The 19,321-nt window shown below is 35.8% G+C and overlaps 1 protein-coding gene across 1 annotated transcript in view; it reads right to left on the bottom strand.

Annotated features, from left to right (window-relative positions):
- LOC148953537 (uncharacterized) overlaps positions 1–9,331 on the bottom strand; it is a 33,265-nt gene extending 23,934 nt beyond the window's left edge. The window contains exons 1-2 of the mRNA XM_089087999.1: positions 9,314–9,331; positions 7,414–7,683 (exon numbers count right to left, since the gene is read on the bottom strand). Coding sequence (XP_088944125.1) covers positions 7,414–7,559 — 146 coding nt within the window. The 5' untranslated portion in view covers positions 7,560–7,683; positions 9,314–9,331. The remainder of the gene's footprint in view (positions 1–7,413; positions 7,684–9,313) is intronic.
- Positions 9,332–19,321: the final 9,990 nt, after the last annotated feature.

Below are 19,321 nucleotides of genomic sequence, written 5' to 3'. Positions count from 1 at the left end.
ACCAGGGATTTACAGCTGAAAGTTTTAGATTGATCGGGGACCACAAGTTTCTCACCCATTTCTGGACCCCTTAGCTCACTCCTATAAAAAAAATGCTAGGTCCACTTTGCTAAGGTAAGGACTCTTGAAAGTTTTAAGATAATCGAAAAAGAATTTTTGAACCATTTTCGGGCTCCAAATTTAGGAAACCCCAAGGAGCTTGTGAAGTTTTTAGGCACCATTTCCGGGGAAACAAATGATCCCATGCTAATTTTTTTTGTATATGACGATCCCCTCAGCCCGGAGACTTGGAATTTTAAATTTCAACCCTTCAGAAAAAAAAGCTTATTAGTTCTTTTTCTGGCTCAGTTAAAAAAAAAAAAAATCTTCTATTTATCCTTCTGCGTTCGGGTCCATTTACCTAAAAACTTAAGGATATAAGTTGTAAGCCAACGGGATGAAAAAGTGTTCACCCCTTTTTCAGGCCCACTGTTAAATTTCAACCCTTCAGAAAAAAAAACTTATAGTTCTTTTTCTGGCTCAGTTAAAAAAAAAAAAAAATCTTCTATTTATCCTTCTGCTTTCGGGTCCAATTACCTAAGAACTTAAGGATATAAGCTGTAAGCCAACAGAATGAAAAAAGTCTTCACCCCTTTTTCAGGCCCACTGTCAATTTTAACAATTCACGGTCCATGCCTTAGGGACAGTAAGGGAGTCATTTTATACCAAGAGCCTTACTTAATGAACGATTGAACAATTTTTAACACAATGGCTATCTCAGAATTTTGATCCAGCACCCTTAGGAGTTAGAGGGATGGAGGCAAGTAGCAAAAAAGTGCACAGGGTGGAGATTATTTGTCCTCCCATTACTTTGCACCTTAAAATAACACTAGACTCGAATGGAATACTATGGAAATACTATTTCCAGTCGAATGAGCGCCCTCCAAAGCTCCCGCTACCAATTCGTCCATACAAAGGGGCCGTGGAAGAAAAAAATACATTTAAGGTACATGGCTATAATACGAGGCATATGACTGATAAATATATAAAATAAAATACTGGACTCTCCTTTTTTTTCACTCATTTGAATTTTATAGTTCCCCTGCGAAGCAAACTAATTCTAGAACCATGATTTTGCTACAGCTCTGCCTATTTTTCTGCAGTATTACGGATTTTACGGCAGTCGGTGTGCAATAACAACTCAAAATCATTCAGTAGAAATAAAAGGATTTTGATTGCATAAAAAAGCTATAAGGGTTTTTGTGGAAGTAGATGGATAAGGCTTGATTCTCTTTCTTTCTTTCTTCTTTCGTCCTGATCCTAAAACTTCAGTACCAAGTTCTCCAATTTTGACGAAGTTTTACCAATTTTACTACGATTGTACTGCAACAGCCTATCACTGATTTTTACCTCATTCAGTTGGTGAAATCATCATAAATACATTTGGCACTAAAACGACTTCATTGTTTTTGGAGAAGAACAAGATCAATAACCAATAGATAATCCAAGTTTGAACAGTAATCATATATATTTTTTTTTAAATACTAACATGTGTTGACGGGTGTTATTACACCTTTCATACAAGAATTTTGAATTCAAATTTAAAACCTAAATACTCAATTTACCCCCCTCCCGTAAAAAAAGACAAAAAACGCGAAACAACAAATTTCATACAACCCCATGATACTTAAACCTATTGAAATAAAAACGAAGGACATATTACCAAATATAATTTGCAGTTAATCTGCCAATTCAGAAATCTAAAACAACTAAGCACCCTTCATTTATTTAATGCCTTGCTCCTTAAATTAAATCGGAAAGAAAATTTGGAGCTAAAAGTAGGAGTATGATTGGACAAAAACAAGCGCGACGATAGAGCTTTTATGACGATGGAGACTATATAAATGGCTCAATTCCATTTTCTGTGAAAGCAAATGAAATGATAAATAGTCATTTAATGTCCAAGCCCAGGAAAGACAGTAAAAAACCTTTTCTCTTTCGAAGATAAGAGAATACATACTATAAGAATAGCAGAAAGTCACCAGATTTAACTGTTTTCCTCTGGAACTTGGCTTGGAACAGATATGGCTCGGCAGTAATCCAAAATAAAAACACATCAAGTGTATAGTTCACAAATGGCGGAAACGTCACCTTTATAATATCAGAGTCATGCGTTACGTCAATCTTCGCCCTTAGTAGGGTCCTTAGACCTGACCCTCCTCAAATACCCGGAATGTTCAAGAGATTGTGCATTGATGTTGCAGAACTGGATTGTGCCCTGTATGAAGTTTGTAATCCCAGCCCATCACCAACTGATTCCAAATCTGCGTCGACTTACATGCTGCTGTATCTGATATCAAAGTATAATCACCTACGGAACAAGTACTGACAAAACCTATCCTCTCCACACAAAAAAAGTGACCCTTTGTCCGCGTCTCCGGAGACGATTCCATACCTATGCGAACCTGGCAACTACATACCGTAGTTACACAATTCAATACAATTCATCCCGGTCACTCGTCGCCTGAATCACGCTCTAGCATAATTATTGGCCGGAGCATAGTACTTTGGCTCGGAGCGATTAAGTAGTACAGCACTTTGTGTCTAGAGGCGCTGAGGTACGCGGGGTCACTTGGAGAGTTTTGTCAGTACTTGTTCCGATATATGCAATATACTATATCGATATATGCGATATAGAACGATATACTATATGTTCCGATATACTTTGATCTGATATATGCGAAGTGACAAGATACGCAACTCATTGGAAAACACTCGGAAAAGAGGGGCGGTTTGTTCACCTGTCTATGGTAATTAACAAAACAAAAGTTTCAAAATGTGTAATATCTAAAAACAAATTTTAGAGCTGAGGATTTCTATAGGCATAGGGTACCCATTCAGCAATTCACAAGTTTTAAGTATGACGAAAGTGGTCTGATTTTTTGGACGTAAATATTGACATTTCGAGAAAACATACTCGAATTTTAAGCATTTTCTCCTTTTTTGAACAATCCATGGGAGGGTTGAGTCCTCTCAGTATGTAATATGATTTAACAGCTTTTGATAAAGCAAAATAAAAGTCGAAGCGTAAGCTTGTTCTGTTGGAAGGAAAAAAAAAAGTAAAGAAAAACACATAAAAAAAGCACAGATTTTACACGAAACAGATTTCACATAAACAGATTTTGAATAAATGAAACAAAATGAGAAAAAAGGTGTAGAGACGACACGAAGCAGAATATTTCCTTGTTTTCAAATACGTTTTTAGTCAGATACACCCTGATGTAGTAATTTTCCAATGCAAACTAAGGAATAAATGAATTAAATGACCGTGATACAATAAAGGAATTATCCAAGATAAAAAACAAAAACAATTCATCGAAACAAGCGATAGGGCTCACGAGGGAGGTTTGTTGCGCGTGAAATATATAGGACAAAACACAACAAAGAGAGTAAGGGAGTTGAAAATAATGGTCACTGTGATTTTTTTTTTTTTTTTTTTTTTTTTTTTTTTTTTTTTTTTTTTTAATAGTAAATTTTTACATTTGGAAAATATCACATGCTAGGGAACAGCAACAAATTTAGCAAATTATTGACAAAAGTGTCGGATGAAAAACTTAAATGTTTTTTTTTTTAATGAAAGCACATGGAGAATATTTATGTTAATTTTTTTCTATTAATGCTTAGATTTATTGAATTTAGATTTCCTCGAATAATGTACACAGAGAAATGAAGAAAAAAAAGGCAAAAAAATAATTACTTATGATGGTATATTTCAAAAACTACACTATTAGGAAGGTTTATGTAAGCTGCAATAAATTTTCTAATCTCTACGTTGCAGACAGAAAATGCTCAGAGGCGGTTTTAGGGGAGGGAAAGAGGGGGCACTTGCCCCGGACGGAGAAATTTTAGGGGGCGCAACATTCTAAACAAATAATCTAACGGTGACAATCATTTTGTAATTTTTGAAATTTTATATTTATTGAAATGAAGTGGAGGGCGCAGATAGTAAATTCAAATGATTTATGGACTATTAATTGACTCATAAAATATAAGTTTAAAAAGTAATTAATGCTGATAATTAAAATATTAATAATAGTTAAAAATTTAAATAATAGATTAAAAATAATTAAAAAATAAATTATTCATTAGTTAATAAATTGAGAATAATTTGTTAATAAGTGAGAACCTTATTAACATTTGGCCAGAAAACTTTGTGGGAGGCAGGGGGGAGGACTAGTCAAGATTTTGCCCCAGGTGCAAGAGAGGCAAGAACCGCCACTTGAAATGCTTCAGTTTTTGGATGGGACTTTCCGCTTCCATTTGAATATGTATCGTAGTTATAAGGTTTATACTCAATATTATGACTGCATGACAACATAAGTGCCAAATACTTCCGACATGTACAACTACTAACAACTCACTGCAGCACCATACCACCTAAGGCCAACACAGCTACACACGCTCCTCATCTATCCCAATCTGTTCAAAGCCTCCCTCTTTACACCTTCCCAAAAGGTTCCCATTTTCCTTGAATCTTTCCTTACAACATCCTCCCAGCCCATTCGGGCTCTATTCGCTTTTCATCTTCGTCTGCAGAAGGTGTCCTAGCCTTCTAATCCTTTTTGTCACTAGGCCTATAGCCCTCGAAGGCGGGATTGAACTACATTTTTCGTACAGCTTACTATTCCAGATACGGTCAGTCAGTTGGGTAGTCAAAAGAATCCGTAGGCAATTAACGTCTAACAATTGCTTTTCCATTTTTTGGATCGCCGACGCTTCAGAACCATACTTGATCACTTTCATCACTGTAGCTTCTATCTAATCTTGGTTTGCAGACTTATCTTCCTGTTCTTCCAAACTTTTTTTCAACTGTGAAAAAAAATACCCTGGGCTTTGGCTATTCTCCTTCTAAAATTTCCACTGCACCAGTGTTTACTAATAATAATACCTAGCTAAATGAAGCTGTCCAATTTATCGATCTTCTCGTTGCCAAACATCACCTCTTCACCTTCACTTATTCCTAGTCTTAGACACTTAAGTCTTCTTGACATTAATTTTCAAACATATTCTTGCACCCTGAACTCCTAAAACCTCTAAACGTTCATTCATTTTGCTAACACTTTCATCTAGGATGCTTAAATCATCAACGTAATCTACGTCTAGAGAGTTTTACTTCCCCATGTGATTCTGTGTGCTCCCATTGCCTTTGCTGTGCTCACAAGTTTCAATAATCCAACCTTCAAACCTCTCCGCTCACCGTTCCACAAGACACTGCGCCATTTTACTCAATATTGAACTGATAAATTGTGCCCGCAATACTCATACCCTCTCTGCAGTTACACGGTTGTAACTTCCACCCCCCCCCCCGGTTACGTAGATTTCTTATTTCTGTTCAATCGAAAAAAGAATTCTAAGTTTGATTACTCGGATGGGTTAAGTCTGATCTCAACTTTAATAAACAAATTAAGGCTAAACAGAGTACTACAGCCATGTCGGCATTTTGCCTCAATGCTTAGTTTAAATACTTTTAAAACAATTTAAAATCAGCCAAATTGCTTCACCTAGAAAAAAAAGTACCACAGAAGCACGACGTGGCAATGATGCCCCACCCAAAAGCATAATGATCAGCTCAATCATAGACTTCTTATTCAATTCCGATTTTATCGCTTTTTGTCTGTATGATTTATGAAGTAGATTCAAGTAAACCAGCGGAATTTACTTTTGGTGGGAGGGGCAAAACTTCGGAATTGGCAAATTTTACGAAAAACATAGGCAATAATATAAAACCAAATTATAGACATCGCGTGACACAGGTCTAAAGCCCCCCTCCCCCCTGCATGTACCCGTGTGATTATTGTTTCTACTCACGGTACTACCTGATGGATTTTTGTTTACTTACCTACATACTAGATAAACCAGGCAAATTGCGAAAAAATGGAGAAAAGAATAAAAATACTTTACTCAGAGAACCGCTTTCAGAATGTCAAATTTAGTGCTTACGTGGGATTTTTTTTTCATCTTTTTTGCAAGAGACGTTTCTGTGTTTTTCCCTAATGAGTGTCGTACTATTTTTTCATAATTTTATAGCGAGCAAAAAAAAGTCATCATTCTTAATTTATACTATACAGAAAAGAAACAGAACCATAAAAAAGACAAAATCGAAGCAAAATGTCAAATATAGTGCTTCCGTGGGAATTTTTTTTTCACCTTTTTTTGAAAATGATATTTCTGTGTTTTTTCCCAAATGGGCGTCGTCCTATATTTTTATAGCGAGCAAAAAAGGTCATCACTCACAAATTATACTGTACAAAAAAGAAACAGAAAAGATCGAAGCATAAAACGTGTCCAACTTTAAAATTTTTCCAAAACCCAAAATACATTAAATATTTCTTTTTCATATTAGAAAAAAAACAACACTTTTAGGAAAAATAGATCCATAAAAACATTTTTTAGAGTACAGTGTTTCGGAAAAAGTGTCATGTCTGAAAATTTATCCAAAAGTTTATTCTAAAAAAAGGTCCTGAAACCAGAATTTTTCAAAACATTGATTAGCAGGAAGGATATATTTATTTTTGCTCTAGTCTAAAAATTGCAAAATGGACTTATGCCCCCTTGGCTTGGCTCCACAGAGGTATGAAAAGAATTTCTCTTTATTAAATTTCTTAATTCAATCAATAAAGCTTATCGTATTTGACAGGGGAACTTAAAGCTACATTTAAAAACATAAATTATAAAAGAATTTATGAATAATACCTTCAATGTCCTTTCTGGTGAAAGAGGAAGTTAAAGATGAAAAAGATGGAAGATGGAAAGAATGATATTCCCCTTAAATATAAATTTAATAGATGGACGAACAATTCATATGATCTGATTGGTTGGCAGAAATATCCTGAGAACACCCCTTGACATCCCTTTGGCAAGACATTTTACAGAGAGACTTAGATAAGTCTCCTTTGATGGTTCATCTTGTTTAACTGACTGTAGACACCTAAACTTATTTACAGTATTCCATAACTGTTTCGATAACTCTTATTATTTTCCTAATTCTTTTATTGATGACTTCCCCCAATTCCTAGCACTTACCATACATTTGGGAAATATGGGATTAGGCTATGCTCACATTTATTTTTATTTATTTTGTTTATAAACATACAACAACTGAAAAAAAACTTGTTCAGTATGGATCAACTCGATTTTATCTTAAGTGACTAAACATCAAATTAACAACAAAAAATAAAGTAAATAAATTTCATTGATTAATTATATTTATAGTAAATTCAATTATTTAATAAGTTTAATATTAATTAATTAAATTTATATTATTAAAAATAGCGTAAATTAGTACATTAATAGTGAAGTGGTAAAATAGTGAATTAGTAAGTAAAATAATATTGTTATAGTAAATAAATAAATTAATAAATAAACTAGCTTAACCTTTTAGCCAGGTTTGAGAAGCATGACAAGCACCCTTCCTTCTTTTTTGTATAATCCAAATACCCAGTTATAGCTGGATTTTCACTATATGCAGGGGGAGGTAATATTGTCACCACTGTATAAATGACAACACACTGGTAATCCATTCTCTAATTGCCACCGTGAATAATAAAATGCAGATTATTGTTCTACTATTCTCCACGCAATGACCAAAAACAGAAACATCACATTCTCAATTAGCCATTTTCCATTTCAATTGTTGGTGCCAACCTGGCAAGAAACCTTTAATCCCCGACTTTCACCAAGGGTTTTACACAAGAAAAGACGGCAAAGAAATAAGCCAATCAGAAAGCTAGTCTTTTCGTATTTGATTTAAAACTAGTTTTCATAAATTAAGCGGCTGATTTGCTTTCTGCTTTGTCAGTAGTTTCAAATGGAATTGGGGCTTTCAACTAAAATTCTGGCAAGACTTTCAAACTACTATTTAATGACTTTTACATTTGTATTTATATTCCTCCGTTCCTTTCTATATCATTATCCAATTCATCATATTCATAAATCAAACTCGTGTAATTTACAGAGCCTTAGGTTAATTAAAATACAGTTATTTTCTGTACGTTTTTGAAAAAAAAAATTCATGTGTTAAGAGCCTCGACTATTCTACTGTTTTGTTGGTTGCCAGGGCTTTGTGACTAGCTACTCCCGCTGTTTGCCCATGCCATTTACCACGACAATTGAAATACTATAGGTCTCTCCGTTTGCCGGCGAGTCCAGGGGACTTGTCGGTCATGTGTCAATCCTAAAACACGGTAGTCATCCGGAGACTCTAAGCGGGCAAGACTATTAGGCTGAGGTCACTTGTTCGCCTGTGAGTCCATGCAAATTCGCCCCCCCCCCCTTTGCATACACGTCCAGTCGACATTGTCGGTCATGGGAAAACCCAAAAATCTCGATAATCCCTAAAGTTCTATAACTATCTACCTTAGTTCTGCCCTAAGATGGATGGATGGATGATAGACTATCTATGAACAAGTGAAAATGGCATCATTTTTATACATTCCTGAAAGAGGCTTATGCCAGCAGCTGTGCCTCTCACTCAGACTATCTGTCTTGGCTTTTTCTCCAATTAGCCCTGGTTTGATAGCAACTTCATTTTGATTCAAAAATCAACCGACTCGGTCTATACATATACATTTGTTTTTTTTTTTAGGTCTCACTATACATCCGTGGCGTTTCAGAAAAAGAGCCGAATTCCACATTTTTCCGAAAACGATTTAAGCAATTGTTCGAAAAAGCTCAAAGAGATATATCGATTGATCTATTTAAAATGAGCTTATCTTTAATTCTGACCGAGTTATAAATTGTTCCAAAAGGGTTTAAAAAGGGAATGAGTACCTTATATTCTAAGTAATTAACAATTCAGTAATTTGGTCATTTCCAGTGAATTCCCATTGAAAAGTTAACACGGAATCAGCCTTTAAAAATTCAAATTTCTAAATTCTAATCTATGAGAAATATTTTTTGATTGTGCATTTATATTTTAATTTTGCTCCCCTGTAAAATTAGGAAAAGTGGACTTAGGACCTTTTTGCAAAACGTCACAGACATTAGCTGCAAACATTTAATCTCAATAATATCACCTCAGAAACAATCATAAGGTTTGGACTCCTTACGGGTTGTAACCAATATACAATACTGATTCAAGTTGTGTTTGGCTCCTCTCTTGTCTACTTTGTCATTATTGGTCTATTTTTAATATCAGTCAAACTATATAATAACATATTCTGTATTGATTGATCTGTGACAGAGCCATGGAGTAGCAGTTTGAAAATGTCACCAAAATCTTAGTACAAAAGTAACTCACCAAGAGGGAACCAAAATCGAAACATAATATCGCAACTGCTAGGCATTATTTTAAGAAAAGCGGCACAATTGAAACAAATTCAAAGGAACATAGAGAATTCAGTGTTCCTCTTCCATGGCTTTCCAATTTAAGACTAAAGAAAGGTCTCCACGTGAATTTGAAGAGGCAACCTGTTACACTTCACTTTTACTTCTTTCGGAGCATCTTTTCCAGTAAATAATGGTTGAGAACAAGCAGTTGAAAAACAAATAGAAGTTGTAATAAAAATATATGAACCAGTAAGGTTTTGGGAGTTAGCGGAGAATGTTTAATGAAGAAGATGCAATCCAACTAGTTTAAACTCATCACTATAAAAACTAGCAAATAAGCAGACACAACAACCACAGACATTGTGCAGTTTTTTAGGCAGACGGCATTGCGACTAGGCGCAAGCAGTTATCAGAAAAAATTTGAAGAGCCACTTTACTATGTGTGTAGCAGCTTTGCTGGCAATCTTCAACCAATCAGTAATAGCTGCAGACATGCCTTTAAAAGTCAATCCGAGACGAGAAATTATAACAGAAATTTATAACCGAAAATTCTAGAGATTTGTCGAAGAATGTATAAGGAAGTAAATAAAATACAATACTTTTATATTTTTTAAAATTTTAGCCTTGTCACTATAAAAAGAGCATAAAGGCTGACCTTGCAACTAAAGAGATTGTTTATTTTTGCTGACAACACCAGCATAGCGCTCCGTTCTGCCTAGCATTAGCGGACATCAAAAGCAAATCGGAAGTACTGGTATTTATGTCTATAGCAGCTTAGCAAGCAATCTTCAACCATTCTGTCATAGAGATCAACTGTATCTTCGGAAGCCACTCCATGATGCAGGATCAATTTAAAAGTCTACCAAGGTTTTTCCACGTAGGCTTCCAAATTTTTACTTGATAATCTTCTTCCTTCTTTGTTTTAAATTTTCAACCAAAACAACTAATGTGGAGAATTTATTGGAGACAGTTACAGGAAACGCCAAATGAAAACGTTCTGTTGCACTATAACAACGTAGAAACAACACAGAAAAAGGTTGTATATTAAATTAATTGTTCAGAACCGTTCATTTTGTCTGCAAGAGCTATCTGTTATGTAATGAGACCCGTTGCATTATTAATCCTTCTGTTTATGGGGCAAATCAATTTTGAATGTAAATGGTTCTTTTAATCGTTGTTCAACCGTCAAAAGTGGCTGGAGATGGTTCTCAAATACCCAGACTTCTTCCTGCGTTCGGTATGCATCGATTTATTAGTTTTACTGTCCCCAATATTCCTCTTATAAAAAATATTGTTTCTACGTTAAGTTATGGAAGCGGGAGAGTGTGGTAAAATAAATTATTTAAGACAGTAATATCCAACTACATCCACTTATGGAACGCATAGCTAAACCTACTTTAGTTTTCAGGAACAACATTTCACAAGCACATAACGAGATACTAAAGAGTAGAGCGCACTGCTGTCCAAAAGATAAAGTATTTCAATATTGATGGAAGTAGCGGTCCCAGGGCTGGATAAAGGGCAATTGGAGCGATTCAGACCAATCAGACCCGCATTTGAAAGAACCCCGCGTTACCATCAAAATGAACAAACTAAAGATTCTTAAATTTAAAGCAAATTGTTTTTGACTATAAGAGATAAATTATGAGTTATTCAAAAATATTTTGCACTACTTACGTCAACTACTTTACGTACGTAAACTACTATGGATGAATATTTTGTGTAAATCTTTAATAAATCGAAGGACCCGCAAAAAAAATTGAATTTGGCCCCCCACTTATTTAATCGGGTCCTAAGCGGCGCATATATTTGTGTTGCAGCATACATTTTTTGTGGTTACAACTGGTTCACGCCAAAACTCACAGGAAATAAATCTAGAAGTTGATTCAGTAAATGAACAAACTAAGAAATCTCGAATACCACAAGAATTATTATGTTTATTATTATTTTCCTTACACAGTATTTTCCCTAGATTATTTGGCATTTTTTGCCTCTTGGGGATATTGGGGCTTTAAAGATTGTGGCCCATTTTCGGCAAATGAACCCAGTTTTTAATCATATACTATTACTACTGCTTATACTAGCTACCTGAGACCAACACAGCTGTGCATGCTCTTCCTCCACCCCTATACTACTGACCTATAGAAATATAATACTATTGATACGATGATACAATCAGTAGTCCGGTAAATAAAACAATTTGTGGACAAAAAGCTTCATTTCAACTCTCCAACATTTATGATATCGACGAGAACGAGGTACAGAAGAGATGTACAGACGAGGTACGACGAGAACGAGGTCAAATGGGTACCTCGTCGAGAACGGTACACATTTGAGAGGGACACCATGAACGTGACATGTTTGTTGAATCTTCTCTTCTTCAATCACATTTATAATCGTCTATTCTGTCTATTTTATGTTGTCTAAATTAAAAATATCAAACACCACAATTTAAAATTTTGGAAGTATTTCAGGACAAAATGTCTAACAAAAGTAAGCTATGATCAACCTAAGGTTAGATGGGTTGATACCTCCAAGCCAACCTGTAATTCTTCTAACGATAGCAAAAAAACGGAATTTGCGAGTTATAAATAATCCTAGCAGTGGGATCGATCTTCTGAAAACTGGTTAATATACGAACAATGTTTCATGACAGTGATATGAACCAATGACACCAAAGACATCAGACAATCCTAAAAAGGACTTATGCCAGATTTGCCTCTCACTCGCTCGGACTATTTGTCTTGGCTTTTTCTACAATTGGCCCTGGCTTGATGCCTCCAACAACTTGAATTAAAATAAACTAGTTGCAGGCATCAAGCCATGGCCAAATCTGGGAGGCAAATCTGGCATCAGCCCTTTTTGGGACTGTATAAAAATGATGTCATTTCATTTGTTGATAGATAAGTCTATCTATCATCCGTTCGTACGTCCTTCCTAGGGCAAAACTAAGGTAGTAACGTTGAATTATAATCAAGTGGTTGCAGGCATCAAGTAATGGCTATTTGCAGAAAAAGCCAAAGCAGATAGTCCGAGTGAGTAGGAGGGAAATCTGGCATAAACCCTGATGTCAATAACAATGACGACTCACAGAAAAATTTGTCATTTCATGGTTGCAAAAACATCTGAACCAATCAGTGCAAATAGCGCTTCTTCTGAGAAGTGGCTGTTCTTGGAGAAGTGATTCTGAGGGTACTTGTATGATATACGCCTTACCTAATGTTCTTCTAATATGTTTTTCTGACACTCAATCCCAATGACATATACCAAAGTAAGATACAAATATAATACTTTAGAAACAAATTTGGGCTATATTTTTGCACATTAGGGGGGGGGGCGGGAATATAGCGAATCTGCATACCTAATGTGTTAGGTACAATTATTCTACGTATTATATGGTAAGAATTGTTTTATAACTTCTCACTGTCCAAATACTTTACCCCCACCCCCTGATGTCCAAATATATAGCACAAAATTATATATTTTCCGTCTATTCTGTCACTTCTCGTTGTCTTGTATCACGGTAAGCTGAAAGAAACTAGCGAAAAAAAAAGGTTCTATAATGCGTCAATGAGAACTAATATATTCTGAGAAGTGGATACACCAAAAGTTGTCATAACATTATTTTCGAATCTTAGTCTTAGAAAACTGGGTACTTGTTAATTGGCTGGAACCCACGCGAAATGTTGTATAAGGAAGATGCTTAAGAAACTAGTCAAATAGGTTTCTTTCAATAGAGAATTGGAATGCAAACGGAGGTTTGTCAGTTCATTTATAATATTTAAACTTTTGTTTTTTGGGGCTTAGGGGGGAAAAGGTACCTAGGCTACGTACGTGTTTAGTATATGCTATGCTTTACCCCCACCCTCATAATGTACAAATATATAGCCCAAATTTGTTTCTAAACTATTATATTTTCATCATATTTTGTTTTATTTCACTATCATTAACCAAACTTGACTTCTTGCGTGGGTTCAAGCTAATTGACAAGTACCGAAAACTGTAAACAAAAATGGAATACATTCCTGCATTATCCATATTTGAAATGAAGTAGAAATAATGAATAACAGAGCGGATAATCCATATGATCGTTCTATAACGAAACTTTCAGTGAGAACCAAACAACTGGCAATCTACAGACAAAATTGTGGTAGTGGAAACACTGGTCTATTTCTTTTTTTTTTTTTTTTTTTAGGAATTTTTATCTGCTTTTTCTTAAACCCCGAATAAACGTGTTCAGGGAAGTCGGTTTCTCATCTAGTAATTCATCGCACTTAAACAAACAAATAAGGTTTCAAGAAATACTTAACACCTTAGTCTGTTCGAATAACTCCTGGGCAGTTTATTGCTAATGAGCCAAGGGAAGCCTAAATTTTCACCGGAAACTAGACATAAACACATGTTGATGTTAAATATATACATAAAGAACTATGACAAGAGCAACCAGAGTTAGAGGACTGGAAGTCTTTAGTACCCCTCCTCCACCCTCGACGGAGACCCACGGATGAGCAAAATGTGGATTTTCTTAATCAGAAAAAAATATTATACTTTGTTGGCAATATATTTGAACCTCCGCCACATCCTATAATAAACTAAAATATTTATTTCAATTTCAAGACTTAATTCTGACATAATTCATGTGTGCTTGAAGCCCCAGATTTCTTCTAAATGCACAACATCTATTACTTATAGACAGGAACATGTCCATGGGGGTAGGGGGTTACAGGGTTTGAAACCTGTCTCCCTGAAACATTTTTTCGACTCGTCAATTGCTCGTCAAAATTAAACTACAAAAACTATTTCTCCTAAAAAATAAAATAATATTTCACTGATTCCAAAATTGGTCTTAAAATACAGTTAAGAATACTCTTAACCCCTCTCCTAATAAAAACTCCTTCAGTACCCCCCCCCCCCCCCCCAAGAGCAAAGATCCTGTAGACAACCTTGCTTATACCGTATTTTAATTGCTGACTGACCACCTCCTGTGTCGAAAAAAGGCGTACCTCATAAAGCTTTGAGACCCATTCCTTCTACAAAAGCTGTTAAAAAAAAATGCGCACGTTCTCCAAAGACAGTCTGATAACCCCGCTCTGCCTCTTGGACAACCTTATGAAAAACATGCAACGTTTTTAAAAATATTGCTCTTACCAATATACACAAAAAAAAACTAACCAAAAGTTCTTGCTCACCAGAAAAATTTACAGTTTTAAGGGATAAAAAAGAAAGTTTGGAGCGGTGGTGATAAAGAAAATCGAATTGGAATAGTAGTAAAATATCTCATGATTGTCCCTGCTTCCATTTTTAGTCTTAAAAAATCCAGTTGTAGCGGTACCAGGGGGGAACAATTTTTCACTATTTCGTGCATTTGGAAATAAAAGCGTTTTTAAAGTTTTTGTTTTCATACTTCTGTGTGCATTTTCTAGTCTATATTTCTTACAATAATATTTTATAACAAATATTTTTCAATAGAAAGGTATATTTTTCCTGTTTCATTTTAAAGCGACAACTCATAACATACTAATGGCCTACTAGTTTACACTTTTACTCGCTCACAATTATAATTCAAGATCTGATAAGAATAAAATTAATTAATAGCAAGATAAATAGAAAAAGATGAAAATACGAACTTGACAACCACTAAAATTTCAACCTGCCAAAACCTCGTTCCCAGTCAGTAAATCCATTAATTTTGCCGAATCAAATAACAAGATAAACAAGATGAACAAAATAATAATTTGGTAATAGTAGGCTAACCAAAATATGGAAATACAGACAGAATATCGACCGTTCTCTTGATGACTTATAAATAATCACAATAGTTTTGCCAGTTGGAAAGAACAGATGATTCAGCAAGTGTCGGTTGCAGCTCATTCGCTAGCAACCGGTTGGGAAATTGCCGACTAGTTTAATGATGGGGGGTCAGTTAGGTCATGGGTTCTAAGCGATGGATTCTAAAAGATGGATTCTAAGACCCAAACTTATACCCATAAAGGGGAGTAGTAGTGAAAATCTTCTCGCAATACCCCTAAGAATAGTCTAGCAACTGACCGTCCTGCCCAGCGTCTCCCTATGAGGCTGGATATTCTGTGAAATACGTTGCCGAGATTAGATGGATTGAAGTCAGCAATGCCTCACAAATCATACTTGGGGGTCAATCCCCCTGGACATTTGAAGCATAGACTGTGGTGCAAGAGAAGATTCCTCGGGAAGCGAGAGGCGGGAGAAAGAAGTTCCCTTTCTAGTACCGGTTCTGAGGATCACGTGCCACTTACCGCTGATGGGTGGCGGGTGGTGAGTGACCCTCCCCCTCTTTTTTAGGGATGAGTGTTGCCTGTCAAAGTCAGTCTGAAGTTGGCACGTCGGGTTCTCAGGGTGAGGAAATATAATGGTGTATACCATTGTTTTTCAAAAATACTAAGGAAGGCTTTTCTACAAAGGGGAAAACATGCTATAGGCATGCCTTACCTAAAAATACCCCGCCTAAGAAGGCAATAATAGCCCAGCGACTACTGGGGCTACTTTTTAAGCTAATGAGCCTTTATGACTTCAGCCTCGACTCAGGTTTGTTTTCTGAGTCTGGCTACAATAATAATAATAAAAACAATAATACACTAACACAATTTCGCTTGTAACACTCATTTTGAGACCAAGTACACCGCTATTTCAAACAAAAAATGTCCATTGCATTATTTGTATATGACGATTACCATACCTGTCCTGTAAAGTTTCAGGAGTTGGAGTCGGATTTAGAGTCTGTATAACTTACAACCGACTCCAAAGCCCTGGTTTAAAGATACTTTGATGAAAACTATTCAAAAATGGCAAAAATGGATATTTCACTGCCATTATCTTGTCGGGGTTCTAATCAATAGCAATGTAACAAGGGTGCAAATAATTAACCAAATTCATTTAAAAAAGAGCGAAAAACAAGGAATGAGGGCGGCAGAAAAAAATCTTTGGGCCGGGATCCCCTGCGCCCCCTAGATCCGCCCGTGCACACTGATGTGGATGGCAAGATTTGTTGCAAGAGGACAGCGCAGGAACTCTCTGCGCTGTTACACTTCCCTGCTACTGTTGAAGAAAAAAAGAGAACATGTCAGTGCTACCCCATGCAAAAAAGTGACTTTTCATATTGTTCAAGGCGAGGGCTCTATCTTTCATTTCGGGTTTTTCAATAATGGCGATTCCAATGGTGCACTTATCATTTCGATCCGGAGCCATTTTCGAAGGTGGGGGGGGGGGGGTACCCGGTTTGAGCCCACCCCGAAATTTTTGACCGAGTCGAAAATAAGTCGAAAATTAGTAAAACCTAGGTAAAAATCAGTATAATAGTAGAAGGGCCTTATTGACTCCCATCACTCACCCCTGCTGCCACCTACAACTTTTTTTACATAGTTTATGGATGGTTATGTGTGTTGGTCGATTTATTTGATGTTTTACGGATTTTGTCAGTGAGAATTTGAAAAACAGGAACTTTGTCACATTTATGTCTGTTTTCATGGATGGTTATGTGTGTTGGTCAATTTATTTGATGTTTTTATGGATTTTGTCAGTGAGAAAGGAAAAACAGGAACTTTGTCACTTTCATGGACTATAGTCATTAGGGAGAACACGTGGTTAATGGGGTCAATGTTGTTGTTGTTTTGGGCACGAGATAGAGTCATAAGGGAGAACACGTGGTTAATGGGGTCAATGTTATTGTTGTTGTTTTGGGCACGCTCGAGCCAAATGTTATGAGTTTCCGGGGAACACCTGTGCTGTCAGTCATTAATCAAATTGTTTCCAGGGAATGTCTGACAGATGACGTCAAGTTAATTAATGTCTTTGATGCATTTCCAAAGAGAATTGTCTCCGGGACAAAGTTTAGATCACACGTGGGGGGGGAGGTAATTGTCGGGAAGGTAAACACTGGCCACCATTAAGAGGAAACTTTTAGCGTGTGTTTAGAGGGATATTGAAAAAACAAAAGATTTTAGGTGCGCTCTGCTATTAAGGCTACTACTGCTGCTGGTACAACAGCTATTGCCACAACTAAAATTAAGGGTATTAAGGTGAAGCTTTCAGGAACTGTTTAGGGGGTTTTGAATTAAGTCAAAGCACACTAGGAGCATCTATGTTGTCAAAAGGGTGTACCAGCAAATAGCAAAATCTATGCTACTACTCTGCTACTACTACTATTACTACTACTGCTACTGCTATTTACTGCTATTATTGAGACTAATGGTATTAAAGTGAAATTTTCAGGGAACATTTAGGAGAAGTTTCAGTCAAATTAAAACCCGTTTTTGCATTCCGGTCACCAAATAGGATGTAATAGCAATTTCAGAGGAACGAGCTAAATTAAAAAAATAAAAACTTTCAAGGCTGTTGAGAGGCAAAAACTCAAAAAACATACTTTACCTACTGCTACTACTTTTGCTATTGCTACTCCTATTACAACTATTTCTACTGAGACAAAGAGTATCATAGTTAAGCTTTCAGGGAATGTTTAGGGAGATGTTGAACTAAATCAAAACTTAATTCCTGGGTGTAGGTTGTCAAAATGGCATATTAGAAATATTCTAAGAACTGTCTATTGTATTAAGTTGAAAATGTCAAGGCATGTACAGGAGGATGTTAAACTAACCCAAGGTGTTATGTCCATACTGCTACTACCACAACTGTTTCTGCTAATACCAATGTTACGAAAATCGTTACTACTGTAACTAATACTGTTTGTACGACTTTCAGGGATTTTTGAAGACAATCTAGAACTAAATCAAAACACTTTACGTCGATGCAGGTTTTTATGGTGTAAAACTTAACCCCAGAAACAACTTAGACTATTAATTCAAAACTGTTAGGGCATGTTGGGGTGGATGTTGAACCAACTAAAAGATACTATTTACATATTACTACTACTTGTTCTTCTGCTAGTAATACTTCTATTAAGGCTAAAGGTATTAAGGAAAAATAGTCAGGAATATTGAGGGGTGTAAATAAAATTGAATAGAGTATGTGTATGCAGGCTGTCAAAAGGGCACATCAGCAGTATCTTAATGACGGCTTAGAGTATTAAGTTTAAGCTTTCAGGAAGTTGAACTAATAAAAGTGCAACATGTGTATAATAATCCAGCTAGCAGTAGTAGTACTAATAGTACTACTACCACAACTATTAGTACTACGGCCATTAACTCTAATTGTATTAAAGGAATATTTTAAAGGTCTACTGGGGGGCATGTTGGGTTAAATAAAAACACAAAAGGTGCAAGTAAGTTATCAAAAAGACGGATCAGCAATGACTGCAGTGTATCAGAAACAGCCTAAAGTGTTAAATTAAAAATATCCGGGCATGAAGAATAAATATGTTGAAGCAAGCCAAAAAGCATATGCAAATACTACACTGCTGCTACTACTACTATTGTTGCTATTACCACCCTCAAAGTTCCCACTACCATTTCTGCTGCTAGGAATAATAATTCTAATCATCCTTTTATTTATAATACGCTCGGCCCTGTCAGTGACAAAAAGTCAAGCTTTATAGTAAAGGATAGGACTTTTAAAAGGGAAGCCCGTTCATATATGGATTAATTTCTGTTGGCTTAAAGCTCAATTTCGCTCTTTGCTTTTATATGAAATAACTTGTTTTGTTTATTTAAATTTCTTTGATTTTAATAGTATACCGTGTCTGAACTAAATGCTAGAGGCACTACTATCCCCTTAAACACGACTCTTTAAGTCAAAACTTAACTTTTGCGCAGCAATAACTCAAGAAAACGTAAAGTCGTTAGGGCATCTGAGAAATTAACACTCCATATCCCTTTATTTAGATGAATTCTAAATAAGGGTGCTGCAGGATCATAACTTCTTTTTTGTTGTAAAAAAAAATACTTCTGGCATTTATTTAAAAACTTATAAACTTTATTTAAAAAAACACACATCGAAATGTTTATATATATATTTTTGCTAGGTTTTTACGTGTTATAGAAGAATTTACGGGGTAGAGTGTGGTGTACTGTGTTTGAACCCCCCCCCC

The sequence above is a fragment of the Artemia sp. Qi Xiang Cuo genome, chromosome 4, assembly GCF_049724085.1.
Source record: "Artemia sp. Qi Xiang Cuo chromosome 4, ASM4972408v1, whole genome shotgun sequence".
Lineage (NCBI taxonomy): Eukaryota > Metazoa > Arthropoda > Branchiopoda > Anostraca > Artemiidae > Artemia > Artemia sp. Qi Xiang Cuo.
The sequence above is the reverse complement of the archived record's forward strand: the minus strand, read 5'-3'. Positions and strand labels throughout refer to the sequence as shown.